The sequence below is a fragment of the Parambassis ranga genome, chromosome 4 (assembly GCF_900634625.1).
Source record: "Parambassis ranga chromosome 4, fParRan2.1, whole genome shotgun sequence".
Lineage (NCBI taxonomy): Eukaryota > Metazoa > Chordata > Actinopteri > Ambassidae > Parambassis > Parambassis ranga.
This window is the reverse complement of record NC_041025.1, coordinates 23,587,018-23,601,315: the sequence shown is the minus strand read 5'-3', so window position 1 is coordinate 23,601,315 and position 14,298 is coordinate 23,587,018. Positions and strand designations below refer to the sequence as shown.

The window sequence follows — 14,298 nt, the reverse complement described above, 5'->3', positions numbered from 1 at the left end:
CATCAAATAAAATCTACTACAAAAAAACGAGTTCAAAACTACAATGAGTGTGTGACTCGGTCACAGACTTTGACCCAGCATGCACCCCCACGTTTGTTTCCCCCCTTTGGAACCTGAACACTTCTTTCCGCCTGAGATGAATGCAAAAAAGATTCCATCCTTATCATAACTTCCTCTCTGTGCACATATTGATGTGTCCAAACGGAGACAGACGGAGCCAAAGCGTTTTCATTCCACCCAATTATAAAGCTGCGAGGTGTTTAGAGTTAAATCTGTCATCATCTCATCTGAGCTCCATGTTTAATAACCGCCAGCTCTCCCTCACACACACAATCAATATTCCATCTACATCTCAGCCATCAGCCTGTGTGCCAGGCTCATCAGAATGCTCAATAGGTCAAAAATGACATTTAAAAGGCAGCGATCTCACACACACACACACACACACACACACGAACCAGTGACTTCTGACTGACAGCCACAAACGGCTGCGTTCTGAGCTGAGCCGGTAATGATGGACACGTTTGTGTATTAGTGTGTGTGCGCACAATGAATCAGAGTTTGATGTGGAATCAAAGCTACATGACCCTGTTGTCAGATTGTGCACACCACACAATTACCTCACACTCAGTCAGTCATGAATAAATCAGACCTGGACATCCGCTCCGAATTAGACGGGTTTCCAGCAGAAAGGTTCATTAACGCAGGCAGCCGCCGACATCAGCACACAAACACACACACGTCCAACAGCATGGGACCCGAGACACGACACTGCTGCAGACAAAGGCTCCCAGGTCCTTTACACAGGACATAAAAAGGTCCTGGAAATGTGATGTTTCTATGCTGAACTTGTGAACGTGTGGCAAAAAGACATAAAAGTATGATAATCTGAGATTACATACATTTTTATGACAGAAGAACGTTGTATTTTCTGATTTAAATTCTAAATTTTGGGGGGATAAATCTTTTTTTTTCTTTCTAATTTTTCAGGTCTAAGCTCACACATTTACAAAAATGTATATAGAAGTAAAAATGGATATTTTCTGGAATTAATTGAAGTGTCCAAATTACTACTTAATGCACAATTTGAAATTTAACGATTTAATTCTAGAAATCTTAAAAGAAACAAATCACAGAAAGGTTGAAGTGAATGAACTGTTCTGAGTTCTCATCAATGAGAATCCCGACACTCAAGTCAGAGCTGAGAGCGGCACAGAGAAGAAGAGTGTGTATTGATCCGTCACAGTCGAGCTTTGAACTCACACAGAAGTGAAACCTACAGCTGACGGCTGCAAAAATAAAAACTGGTTTTTCTGAGGCTGTGCAGCCGCTGCCGGGCGACCTCTAATGTCATTACATCACAAGCTGTGAAAGTCAGAGCTCACAGGGCAGGAAGCCACAGCCGTCCTTGGTCAGCCGTGGTGGTGGATGCAGGAATCCACCCAGCCGCCAGGATTTGCATACATTTCCCTCGCCGCGTGTTTCCCCTCACCGTTGCTTTGCCTGACGCTCTCCTGGGAAATCTGGAGGCAGCACAAGGCCACGGCAGCTCCAAAAACCTGAGCCCAGAATAACAATGGCTGCCAGTTTACTCCATGAATAATATGCAGGCATAACAACTCCGTCTGTATGAATTATTTAAGGAACATACCTTGAAGAGGAGAAAGATAAAACGGCACAAAACTCAGTGAAAAAAAACAAAATATCTTTATTTATTTCCATCATAAAAGATAAAGGACCTCGAGTCAAACTGCATCCGAGTCTGACACAAAGTCTGCAGGTCCTCATCGTCTCTCTGACAGGAGACCCTGCAGCAGAAAGGACCCAAACCGGATCCAGTCCGAGCGCAACCTGAACACACTGCACACTAAACACACACACACACAAATCAAAAGACACACACACACTGACTGAGCTGCACTGATGTGACTCACACTCATTCATGTAGTCGGTACAGTGTTACATCGCCCTCACATAAAAACACAATGATGACACAGAGGAGATGTTATGACTCAAAGCACCACATCCAGCGTTTATAAGCTGCATATTAAGTGGTTAATAACACATTAGTTAAGTTTCTAAAGAACAGACTGCTGCCAAGTTTCACAGACCGTTACTGATAAAAATAATCATTTCTTTGTAAAACAGCCATGTTATAAGTCTGATAACGTCCCATTAGCCGGTTATTGTACTGAATTTAACCACATTATCTCTTACTTATTACCAGGCTTTGTCAAATATATGCATAAACCTGCAGTTACTGTTGAATATCAGACCGTTGTTGCTATGGAGGCAGTTCTGCTCACCAAGGAGACCCACATCTAACCCGCTAAAAAGTCAGGTAAATGTCATCATATTCATTTTTGTAATAACTGGGTGTGTAATGATCAGGATAATGAGCCAGAAGCTGAGGACTCGAATGGGATTAAGACCTGCATTAACCTGAAGGAGGCGCTCTGATGACAAGCTCATGACATCATATCCCACACTTATTATTAACTGATGACCTGCAGCCTCTTATTACTGAGGAACACAGCACATCATATAAAAACAGACTGTTTCCATGAGTTTTGGGCAAACAAATAAAAAGTTATTATTGATTTCTTTAGTAGCAGGTCAGCACTTATTATTAACACACACACAGAGGACGCAGGTCTGAAGGGGGCGCTATAATCACAAGTCCATGACATTATCCCTGACATATTGTGGTTATAAAGTAAATCTTATTTGTTGAGAACATCGTTTCTGCACAGGAAGCAGCCGCAGCTAACAGCTAACAGCTAACAGCTGTCTGCCTACAGTCAGTGGGACACCTGGTTAGTGTGTGTTGGCGTACTGCTTATTAATGAAAGTGTGAGTTTAAAACTGACATTCATCATTTAAACATACAGTTAGGAGAAAACTTCTTGTAACCGTTCCAGAGTTCTGCACGTTTTTACGGTTTAGAACAAACTTTCAGAGCCTGCCGCCATGACACTTCAATGAGAGACCGAAGCGGATAGAGACATGTGACAGATGTTCTGACCAATGACAGCAGCTGATTCAAGTTATAAGACACAGGCGGGCACGTGCCTCCACCTACACAGTGACTGCATCCTTCAGACCTGCAGCCTACAGACGGTCATAAATGCTCCATCCTGTGCTAGCCGGGCTGAAGCTGGCCATTTAGAGGAGCCTGTAACATGGGACAGCTATGATGTAGATCTGTCTTTGAAGGACGCAGCTGCTGAGCATGTAGCATGTTTTAGTCGCGATGAGCAGCTTTGAAATGTAATCGAGACGGATGCCACTTCTTCAACGTGAACTTTGCATGAACACAGCTGACAATGACGGAAAAAGACACGGCGCTGCCATTAAAACTACATATCATCTGCTCTGAAAAAACTCCACAGCCTTTTTCTGAATGTATTAAAAATGTGAATATTTCTCAGGTTTCTGCCACTATAAAGATTCCCTCATTAAACGTAATCCGAGGCAACTGACCTAAGCAGTCAATAACTGTAAAAACCCACGGGGCTTACTGGCTCTTAACTCAATATCATATGCTGAAAAATATGCCGACCCTTTAAATTTTTCATCAAAAAATATATATAGGCATGTATATACATCATTATTTCATCGTCTGTAAACGTTAGGCTCTTAAAAAATGCTTTGATCTTGATAAAAGTGGATTTTCTTTGTTTAAAAACCTTTGACTGATAGATGTAAAATAAATAGATATAAGTTAAAACGTATGTACAAGATGGACGAAGCACTCAGTAGTTAAAAAAACCAAAAAACCAAAACTATAGTTGAAAGTGGTTAAATACTGGTCAGTGTGTATTCAGTCAGTTGTTCGTCATAAACTCGCAGGTTGAAAAGTAAAACAGGCTGTGCACCGACCCACAGTTGTCACGGAAACAGGAAAAGGACCATCGCTGACAGTCCTGGAGGCGCTGGACGGATTTAGCAGAGCAGTTTGTAGTGTCTAGGAGCAGTGAGTTTGGCAGTCGAGCGCCCCCAGGCTGAACTGTGAGTGTTGAGGCCTGGGCTGGTTTAAAGTGTTTGTGTGTCTACATCTGCTCCACCGGTGCTCCTTCTTCTTTGGGAGGAGGCTCTAAGTGAATGGGAGTGACACCGGCCGGTTTCTTCACACTGGTCACAATAAAGAGAAGGGCAGAGGGGGAGGACAGAGACAGGGACAGAGACAGGGAGGGGGGACAGGAAGTGGTCAAAGATATGAAGAAGAAAGACCTCGACGGTTTCCTGAGTTCGGCGTGGGTACAGGGTCTTAGGATGCTCTGTGGTTTAAAGTGTATTTTAAACTAAGACAGCAAAGACTAAAACGTCTAAAACTCTTCCTCTATATATCTCAAAACAGTCAATGGAAGCCATGTTGGGTCATAGCTCAGCACGTTCATGTAAATAAACCGGAACACCTCTGAGGAGGCGTGCCGACAGGCCTTCTGGTGCGATCTACACCAGGCGGCGAACAGAAACGGACATTTCATTCGCGCATTACTTACGAGTACGGAGAGATCGGCGTGGCAACAACCAGGACGTGATTCTTTTTTCTGAAGAGCCGCCACAGGCCTCTGTGGTATCCTCGTACATCCAGGTCCCAAACATGCAGGCACTGAACAGGAGATGCAAGGAGACAAGAACACCATCAGGACCATACCAGGTGTTTTACACTGCAGGAGCAGCAGCCTTGGGCCTTTTCAGCCTTTGTGCTTTGGAACTGCTGAACTCGTTAGGTGACGTAATAAAGTGAAATCTATCTCATGCACAATTTGAACACACAACAGATGCACAACACCCTAAAACAGGCACTGAATACCTGTGGTGGGAAAACCCCATATGCCCGTGTGTGTACCTTAGCGAGCTCTGTCCAAGTGGACGTGTCCGTCTCGGACTCCATCCTAATAAACATGACGTAGACCTTCCCCTCGGAGTCTGGCAGGAAGGCGTCCTCACAGGGGTTCTTGGTGTGGTCCAGCACCTCTGCCTCTCTGCAATCACACCACTCACTCAGGACATCTTCGTGGTTTTATCACAACATCAATACAAACATGCCGTCTCACTCACTTCAGCAGGTTTTGGATCTCCACTTCGTAAGCATCCTTCTTTAAACTGTGAGGCAGAAAAACATGGAGACGGTCACTGAGCTGACCTCTGGACAACTCAGCACGTCTTCAGGTCACCGGGTGAACACTCACCTGTCAACATTCTTCAGCTGCACATTGGGAACAGTGTTGAACTTGTGCTTCTTGAAATACACCTCCTACAGGACAGAACATGACGAGTGGGTTCAGACGTATTTCTGTGTGTGTGTCAGTATGTTCACAGAGAACCGTGTTTCATTCAGGTCTTACATGGAAATATCCGTTCATGTTGAGGCCAATGATGCCGAAGTGGTATGAGCGGGAGACGTCGGGGATGATGCACTCTCTGCCTTTCCTCTGCTCTGGCATTCGCATCCACATGTCCCAGTCCCACAGCTACAGCGCACACAAACCCACACAGACCATCCAAAGTCCGTTAAAACACGTTCAATCAGTAGCTATAGATCATAAACACACATAATTCCTGCACCTTCTCAGGTGTCGGCCATTTTGGTTCCAGTTCGTCCTTGTAGAGGGTCTTCTTCAGCACCCATCCCAGGCCGGGCATGCTCTCCACCCTGTAGAGCAGGGACGGGTCCTCGGCTGTGTGCTCATAGCCCTGTGCAATAACAACAACAACTGAGAGGAGGACATTTTGTTCACATGTTCCATGTATCCTGTACATTCCCTGACTGTAGGCGATACAAAGTTACACCCTGAGGTCCAAACAAAATGACAGAACCACCACAACGCCCAGGGACGTTCAGACACTCAGGTGTTTGTTACACAACACGACACACACCTGCAACTAACGGGGTAATGTCTCTGTTCTATTAACTCTCTTCATCACCACTGATGGATAAATCTGCATTACAATGACCTTTAAAATTAAGAACGGAGGTGGGTGGAGGGGTCAGCGCTCACCTGGTCGTTCCAGGCTGAGATACAGTACAGACTGTCGTCCTCATCCAGCAGGTGGATGGTCTGACTCAGGAAGCTGCGGGAAAGAAAATGGAGAGAAGAAGCAACATTAGAACACAAAACTGCCTCCTGACGACAACGTGACGGCGACAAACTGACAGCGGTGGTCGACTCTGTGGAATAGTTACTGTGTCAAATATTCTCCAGAGATCCTCTGAGGATCAGGAAGTGGTCAACGATATGAAGGATCTTTGAAAGCTTGTAGCCCAGGTATAGATTTTTACCATCATTACATGGAGAAAAAGGTCCAAAATGACAGATCACAAGCACATGGAGGCCGACATAAGCCATTTATGTGACTGATCTGATCTGTTTTATTTACCTAAATTGGTCAAAAATCTATGAACTTATCAACAGGCATGTGGGGAGGCTGAACCGTGGTGATAAGGTGCTGCTCCAACAAGCAGATTTTGTCTTGTAAGTGCAGACTTTCAGTCAGTGTTCCAGTTCATGAACAGATGTTGGAGCAGGATGAGCTCAGAGCTTCGAGCAGGTCAGTCAGGTTCTCAGAACTAATCTGGAAAAATCATTCTTTATAGATCTGGCTCTGAGCACAGAGGAGAGAGATGATTACAAGCTGCTACACACTGCCGTCAACACAGCAGGTTCTACTATGCAGGTTTACGTGGACCCTGCATGTACAGCTGTAGCTTAATGTGCAGCTGAAGAATCACAAGAAAACTCTGAATCGCATCAGTTCAGATGTAAGACGCCTTCACAGCAGACTGGTGAAACTATTTTTAAAGTAAAAACAAGCCGGTCTTTGTGAATTGAAGAGCGAGCCCTCTGCCTAAAAGCCCAAAGCTGGTTTACAGAGAGCAAACGTCTTTAAAATAGAGAGAGAGACAATGCTGGAAGTGCTTCAGAACTATTTGAAGTCGGTGCTTCAAACAGATCCGTCAGCCCAGGAGGGAACCTGGAGCTTTTACAGCAGCAAACGGTTCAAAGCAGAGCCTGTCCAACAAAGGAAGGCTGCAGATCTCCTCAGAGAGGAGGGCAGCTCCATCACTGTGGATATACTGCCACCCAGTGGTGACTGGCGGACAGGAGCAGTTCAGTTCATGAAGCATAAGAACAGTAAAGTAGCCGATCTTTGGCTTTTCTGATTGATAAATGATCACTTACCTGAAAAAGTCAATGGAGATATCCAGGTCTTCTTCGAGCACAATGGCATAACCGGCTTCCTGATGACAAACAAAAAATACACAGTTAATAATGATCTAGTTGATTTAACCCACAGGTAATAAACATATGTGTAAAATAACGCACTGGGTGAAGGTTGAATGTTGCCGTCAGACTGGCCTTGTAGTGCTGCAGGTAAGAAAACAAGAAACGATGTTCACAGGAGGAGTTCGGTGTAAAAGGCTCGGAGTGGTAAAGACCTGCCTCTGTTTACCTGGGACACTCTGGCGTTCTTGATGCTGATGGGTGTGTGCTGAACTCCCTTCAGTCCAAACAGCTCCACAACATCCATTGGCTCCTGGGTCAAACATACAAAGATTCAGGCACACATCAGAGCCGCCAGCAGAGCGGGGTATTTATTTTACTCATTTATCCTCATGTCCACAAAGCTGGACAAACGCTGGTCAAATTAGAACTTTACCGTGCTTCTGTTTAGATTGCTTTCGGAACTTTGGCTAATCGCTAATTAGCAAAAACAACCTAGATCAAACTAAAAACTAAAAAATGTAAATCTGCATTCTTCAGCAACAACCAGGAAGCCATGACTGACTCATGTGTGAGCAGCAGTCACAGTATTTGTCTGCAGAGTGACGGTTATCTATAATTCAGTTTGACCTTTTGTGGCTCAACACCCAGCAGCAGCAGCACCACTACATGTGGTATTTAAAATTCAAAGAAAACACCCTGGTACCTCATAATATCCGTCAATGAAGACAGTGATCATCTGTGGGTTGACGCCATGGGCGGAGAGAAGTGACCTCAGCATCCTGGAAACAAATTAATGGCAGTAATGTGATTTATTGCCTGGCTCTGCACCACAGGATGAACGTGATTATTTCCAATTCAACAGAAGTGGACGGCCAAACTGGAATCCTACTGTAAATTAATGGCAAATATATCTTTAAGGGAGGGGTGTCCTCATCGTTCTTCATCCTGCTTTGACAACAGCAGCTACATTTGGGTCACACTAGATTTATAAACTGAGATTACGTACCCTACTATTAATTTAAAATGTCAGATGGAGCAGGAGCAGTAATTTAATCAGGGGATTATTCTAAGGCCTCATTTATCTTGATTTGTTCAAGAGTAAAATTCAGACATGCATTTTATTAGGAAAGACCTACAAACAGATTAACAAGCCGTAACTTCCAGGCTCCAACAGAGAGTCATCCTCACTGTTACCATGGAAACCTGGTCTGTGAACATAACCCGGTTTACCTCAAGAAACCAGGAGTTACGTCTTTACAGAGCCGACTCGCTGCTTCACTTCCTCGTTCACTCATTCAGTTCTTATCAGGCATGTTTAACGTGAGTGAATAATGATCAGCTGACGTGTTCTTTATCGGGATCATGCAGATAAGGAGGACGAATTAGTTCACAAGGCGTCACATGTACCTGGGGGAGGATTTGAGGCTTAAATGGTTAATTACATTTTCATATTTCATTTTTCTTCACATCTTGTCTTTCAGCTGCAGGAGATGCAAGAAAGGTGCGTTCTGTATGTGACCTGTTTCAGTGTTTATAAATACTTAAATAATAAACCTCGCCTCGTCGTTGTTACTGTTTTTATGAATATATATTCAAACCTGTTGTTCAAGCTCACTCTGTAAACCAGTGTTAATTTTGTTGACGAATCATTTTCGTCATAGTTTTCGTTAACGACCTTTTTTTGCTGATAAAAATGAGACGATAACTAAATAAAAACTAACGCACGGTGCCAAAAACGAAGACGAAATGTACTGACACTTTCGTCAACGAATAAAAACGAGACGAAATTATTGATGGAGACGAGATCCAATCAGAGCAGATTTTGTTTGTGGAAGGGACGAATCAGGAGACGGCGGCAGAGAGCCAATCAGAAGTGATCTCTCTGTGTAAGGACGTTACCCCGCGATGCTGGAAGAAGGCGTCCTCATGCATGGTAACACAACACAGGAGAAGAACACACACACGACACGTTTGATGTCAAGACAAACAGGACGGTTCAAACCGTGCGGAGCGACTATCAGCGGTAAAAACACAACAAACCTGAAGCGACGTTTGCAGACGAGTCATCTTAACTTCCGCTCAAAGATACACGTGACAAAATCTATAAATGAAGACACCGCTGCTGATGGTTTTACAGCATGTGACCTGTTTCTGAGTTGTCACTGAAGTGTTTTGCTGTAGTTATGGAGGATTCATGAAGAAGGTCATGACTGAACAGTGTGTTCAGGGAGAGCAGCTCACTGTTCACTGGGTCTTTTGTGAAAAGATCATAGCAATTAAATAAAGAGGTGTTTGTTTCAAATAACACAAGTTAAAGCTGAGCCTGTTTTTATTGCACTTCAAACCTTAAATATTTCATGAAAAATATATATCATAGAATTTTAGTCGACTAAATCCACGGCAGATTTAGTCGACTAAAATTATTTGATATTTAGTCGACTAAAACTAGACTAAAACTTTAAAAATGTTGATGACTAAAACGTGACTAAAATCAAATGACATTTTAGTCACAAGACTAAAATAAAAACTAAATCCAAAATTGCTGCCAAAATTAACACTGCTGTAAACACAGTTTAGGAGAAAGGTGGGTGGGCCCCTTTGTTTCAGCATCTAATCCAGGAATCGGGGCTCCACTGATGACGGCTTGTTTATAGTGGTGGTGCCCATGCCTAATTTTCTACCTCAGGGTAAATCAACTCCGAGTTCACATTTAAATTCAGAGTTTGTTGAGCCAGGTTAAAATGTCCAATGTCAGAAATTCAACATGTGTTGGTCTTCATAGAAACAGAACAAATAACATCTCACCGGTAGAGATAGTTGGGTCTGTTCCCAGCGATGACGGCCACTGGGACATTGAAGACGTTGTTGTTTAGAAGCTGGTAGGAGAAAGAAAACTTAGGTTTTGGTTACTTCCAGAAAAAAAACACAACATTACCCAGAGAAATCAGGTAGGTATGTAAAAGGGATGAATCACCAGCAGGGATTTTTATGTGGTGGAGATGGTGAAAAATGTTTGACATTTGTTTATCATCCCCAGCAGTATAAGTATATACTGTCGCATATAAGTCGCACCAGCGGGCCAGCGTGAATCACTACGTTTGTAGCGTAATGTTGCCTCCTGAATTCCTCTTAACTTAAGTGGTGCGGCTGCAGGACATTGAGAGTGAGACACCTGCATTTCAACAAGTCCTCACGCGGAGAAATGATTCGCTTCACCGCACAGAAACTCCTATAAACATCCTGTAAATGAGTCAAAGGCAGACTGCTGTGCGCTAGAGCTGTCTGGAATTAGCGACCTGTCGGCCTATGGGCTCAGCTGCAAGCACGCGTTCCATGAACGTGTGCATCACCTATGCTCGGAATGCAAAGTGTGGACAAGCTGGAGGTGGAACAGAACTGTCAGGAGACAGGGACAGAACAGCTGCCATTATATCTGTAATGGGGCGTCAGGACACAAGGATAACTAACTGTATATTTTCATAGATAATTCGCACCTGAGTATAAGTCGCATGCCCAGCCAAAGGATGAAAAAAGTGCGATCTATAGTCTAGAAAATACGGTACCTGGAAGAGCCTTAGACGGGAAAAAAATGTTTTAACTGCACACTGTGGCTAAAATATTTCTGTGTTCGTCTTACAGGGTCAGGGTTGAACTCGATGGGTGCTGGGTCCTTGCAGCTGCAGATGCTGCCGTATCCTTCCACTTTGCTGCAGAAGAGTTTCCTCCTCCTGTTCAGTTCAGTGTCTGCCCAGTGACACTCAGCCTCTGCAAGACATTCAGAAGTATTCATAATCATCACTATGCAGTTTCAAACATGGTGTGGGGAGGGGCAGATGCAGTCACAGATTTAGGGAGGGTCTCAGGCCATGATGTGCCATCACAACATGATTCATTCGATATATTTTACCTTCTGAGGCTGTGAGCTGCACCTCGGTCTTCAGCAGCACCGGGTCTCCCCAGGTGGACAGAGCTGGAGACTTTGAGTGCTTCTCTCCATAAACCTGACCTGGATAACGGCAGATAAAAGGGTTAATTAGTCCTAAATAACGTCACTTGTTCCAGATCTGCCGCCCTAAACTTCACCTCGGCCCCATTTCTTCCGTTTGTTTGCACTGTGATAAACTGGAGGGGGGCCTGTCTTGCTTTGTAAAGTTGAAATACAGTCTGAGAAGACTGAGACTGGAAGATGAGCTTTAATTTATGTAAATATAGTTCCCCCTGTGAACTATCAGAAAATGTATGAGCCTACTTTAAAACTGTTTAGTCTTTAGCTAACCCGAGGAACCTGACGTAATCCCTCCAGCTGTGTCCCACATCATCCTCTAGGTTTTTCAGCAGACTTAACATTATTCAGTATAAGGCAGCCCAGAGACAAAAGGACAAAAAAACCGTGCTCTGAAGCCATCATAGTGGCTTATGCATTTGTTTTTCTGTTCCTCTGAAGACCAGATGATCTCAACACCAATGACTGAGTTACATCTACTTGAAAATGAACATTTGCTCCTCTAACCTCCTTTCTTCACCACCAGAGTCCACATGTCCCTCCAGCTGAGGCTGAGGGACACCTGGCTGCCCAGACTCTTCAGCAGGTTCTTAGCAGCATCCTTCAGATGGAACGTACCCTCATCCTGCAGGACAAAGCCCCTCCGTTATACATGACATGAAGACATGCTTCAGTGCTGAGACAGTTTGCAGCAGTGCTGACCTTTATAGTGAAGATAAGGATTCGACCCCGAGTCACCATGTTGAGGAAGAGGATCATGGCTTCATCCTCATGGGGAGAGTAGGTGTCAAATATCCTCTTAGCCATCACATGACCCTGAGACACACAAACACGTCACACATTTCTGAGCTATCAGGGACTAAAGATCAGGCTTGTTTTCTTTATTCGAACCATTAATTAATTATGAAAAACAAACAATAAATGCTTACCGTCGCCTGGTTAAGAACGATCACATGGATGCCTCTGCCTTGCTCTCGCATATCGTCCTCCAACACCTGCAGACGACAAGCAAAGCACCCGTAAAACGATTAACACATGGTGTAAATCATTCGGAATGTTATCAGAAGGCATCATTGACTCACCGTGGTACCATCCACTGCCACGTAGACCTTAGAGCGGCTGGAGTACACCTCGATGTCCAGCACTTTACGTCCGTTGGCCGGCCGGCGTGGCGTCTCCATGTTGGGCATTGCATCCTCTGAAGGAACATTACACCAACATTAAGAACCAATTATTGATAAATAAATAAATACAAAAGTGGATGTGTTTCTCACCATATTCTTGAGCCGCTGCATCTTCGTTAGCCACTCTTCTGGTGTCTAAGATGAGTTTAATATTGACTATGACTGTGATCAGCAGAAACAGCACAGCACCAGCCTGTGGAGGAGCAAAAACCCAAAATCGTCATTAATACTCAGCCAAAGAGTAAAGTTAGATGCTAATGTCAGCTGCAGGTTACTGGGTGATGGGGGTGGTGCATTGTAATAAACATAAAGTCTTCCTGTCAGACCATTTAACCGTTGGTGAAGGATGCAGCCACTGAATTGTGACATCACTTAGGAGAATCCATCGAATCCCAAAAGGCTCAGAACACTGTGCAATCATAACATTATGATCATAACATCGGATGTGGACTGGTGAAGGGTTACAACCATATAGTGCTGCTTCTAAACAGTAGAAACAGCTTTTTGGAGAGTTGAGTCCTTAATGTGAGCTCATGTGGTCAGTACCTGCCTGTGCAGCTCTTGCTCTTACTAACCTGACAGAACCGACGGATCGTCCTCTTGTTGGTCAGTTTGTATTTCCATGTGAGGTACAAGCTTCTTTGTTGGCGTGGGATGAAAGGCTTGGCTCGGGGATTGGGGGTCCAGGTCTCCATCCCGGACACCTACAGCCGCCCACACCCGAGTTCAGACCCTCTGCCTGTCCTCCTCCACCTCCTGCCGCCAGGACATGCACTGCTCCACAACTGCACCGACTCACGGCTGGCTGTCACATCGTCACCTGACGAAACAGAAAGAACACAAACAAAGCACAACGCGCTTCAGGAATAAAGTTAGCTTCTCTCCAAGTTGTAGCTAACGGGTGCTAGCTGAGTATTTTCATACTGCTGCTGGGGGCTCTTAACGCCCACTGTGCGGGGCTTTTACACACTCTCACCGTCTATTGACCCGAAAGATATTAACACCAATACTCACAGAGTCCTCGGCAAACCCTGCATTATCGATTTAATGTAGTAGTCGGCAGGAAAATCCAGTAAAGTAGCCTGTGACTGCTGCTACATGCTACATGCACGGTGCTTCTGTCGCAGCGCAATTACGTCATCGTGCTTCTTCTTCGCCTCTTTTTAAAACAGTTCACCTCCAGTTTCTTCTTCTGTGAATTCGAACGATGTTGAGCTGGCTTCCAAACAACGAAAGGATAAAAACACTTTTTTATTTAAATTAAATGTTATTGTTAATAGACATACGTTTATTATTATTATTATTATTATTATTATTATTATTATTATTATTATTATTATTATTATTATTATTATTAAAACCCAATAATAATAATAATAATAATAATAATAATAATAATAATAATAATAATACGTTTATTATTATTATTATTATCTTTTAAAAAAAACTCTCCTGCCTGTATGGTTTTTTTTATGGCGTTCAAATGATGTATGACAAATTAATTAGTTATTAAATTCAGATTTTTTTTTTATTTTATTTAACTTTTTTGTGTAATTACCTGTCTTGATGGTTCAGTCAGTTCAGATATTTATCTGATTTAGGACCACATGTCTGATTCAACAAGCAGCATTAATTATGGGATTGTGCATCTATGCAGGCCAGAAAAATCAGAGTTTAATCACACCGCTCGCTTCAAAACTCACATCAGCTCACTCTGGATGTCATAAGAGTGTGATTGATATGACTTCACTTGGACTTTAGCTTTTTGACTGCAGGACAGGCTGACATGTCACGTCAGCTTAGAGGTCTATAAAACAGCTGAGTCATGACTTCCTCCTGAACAGAGGGCAACAGATGATTTTGTACACAAAATGAA

General features: G+C 43.6%; 1 protein-coding gene across 1 annotated transcript; it reads right to left on the bottom strand.

Annotated features, from left to right (window-relative positions):
- Positions 1 to 1,684: 1,684 nt before the first annotated feature.
- On the bottom strand, positions 1,685 to 13,565 carry pomgnt1 (protein O-linked mannose N-acetylglucosaminyltransferase 1 (beta 1,2-)). Its single transcript, XM_028404494.1, has 22 exons — positions 13,437 to 13,565; positions 12,998 to 13,242; positions 12,513 to 12,615; positions 12,321 to 12,436; positions 12,168 to 12,233; positions 11,941 to 12,054; positions 11,746 to 11,863; positions 11,143 to 11,241; positions 10,873 to 11,000; positions 10,041 to 10,111; positions 7,939 to 8,014; positions 7,462 to 7,545; positions 7,335 to 7,376; positions 7,191 to 7,249; positions 6,009 to 6,081; positions 5,575 to 5,703; positions 5,355 to 5,480; positions 5,199 to 5,263; positions 5,068 to 5,112; positions 4,856 to 4,991; positions 4,506 to 4,615; positions 1,685 to 4,134 (listed from the first exon to the last, which is right to left on the bottom strand). Exons 2-22 carry the CDS (start codon positions 13,115 to 13,117, stop codon positions 4,053 to 4,055), a joined length of 1,962 nt encoding a protein of 653 aa, XP_028260295.1. The 5' UTR covers positions 13,118 to 13,242; positions 13,437 to 13,565; the 3' UTR covers positions 1,685 to 4,052.
- Between the last annotated feature and the right edge of the window lie 733 nt (positions 13,566 to 14,298).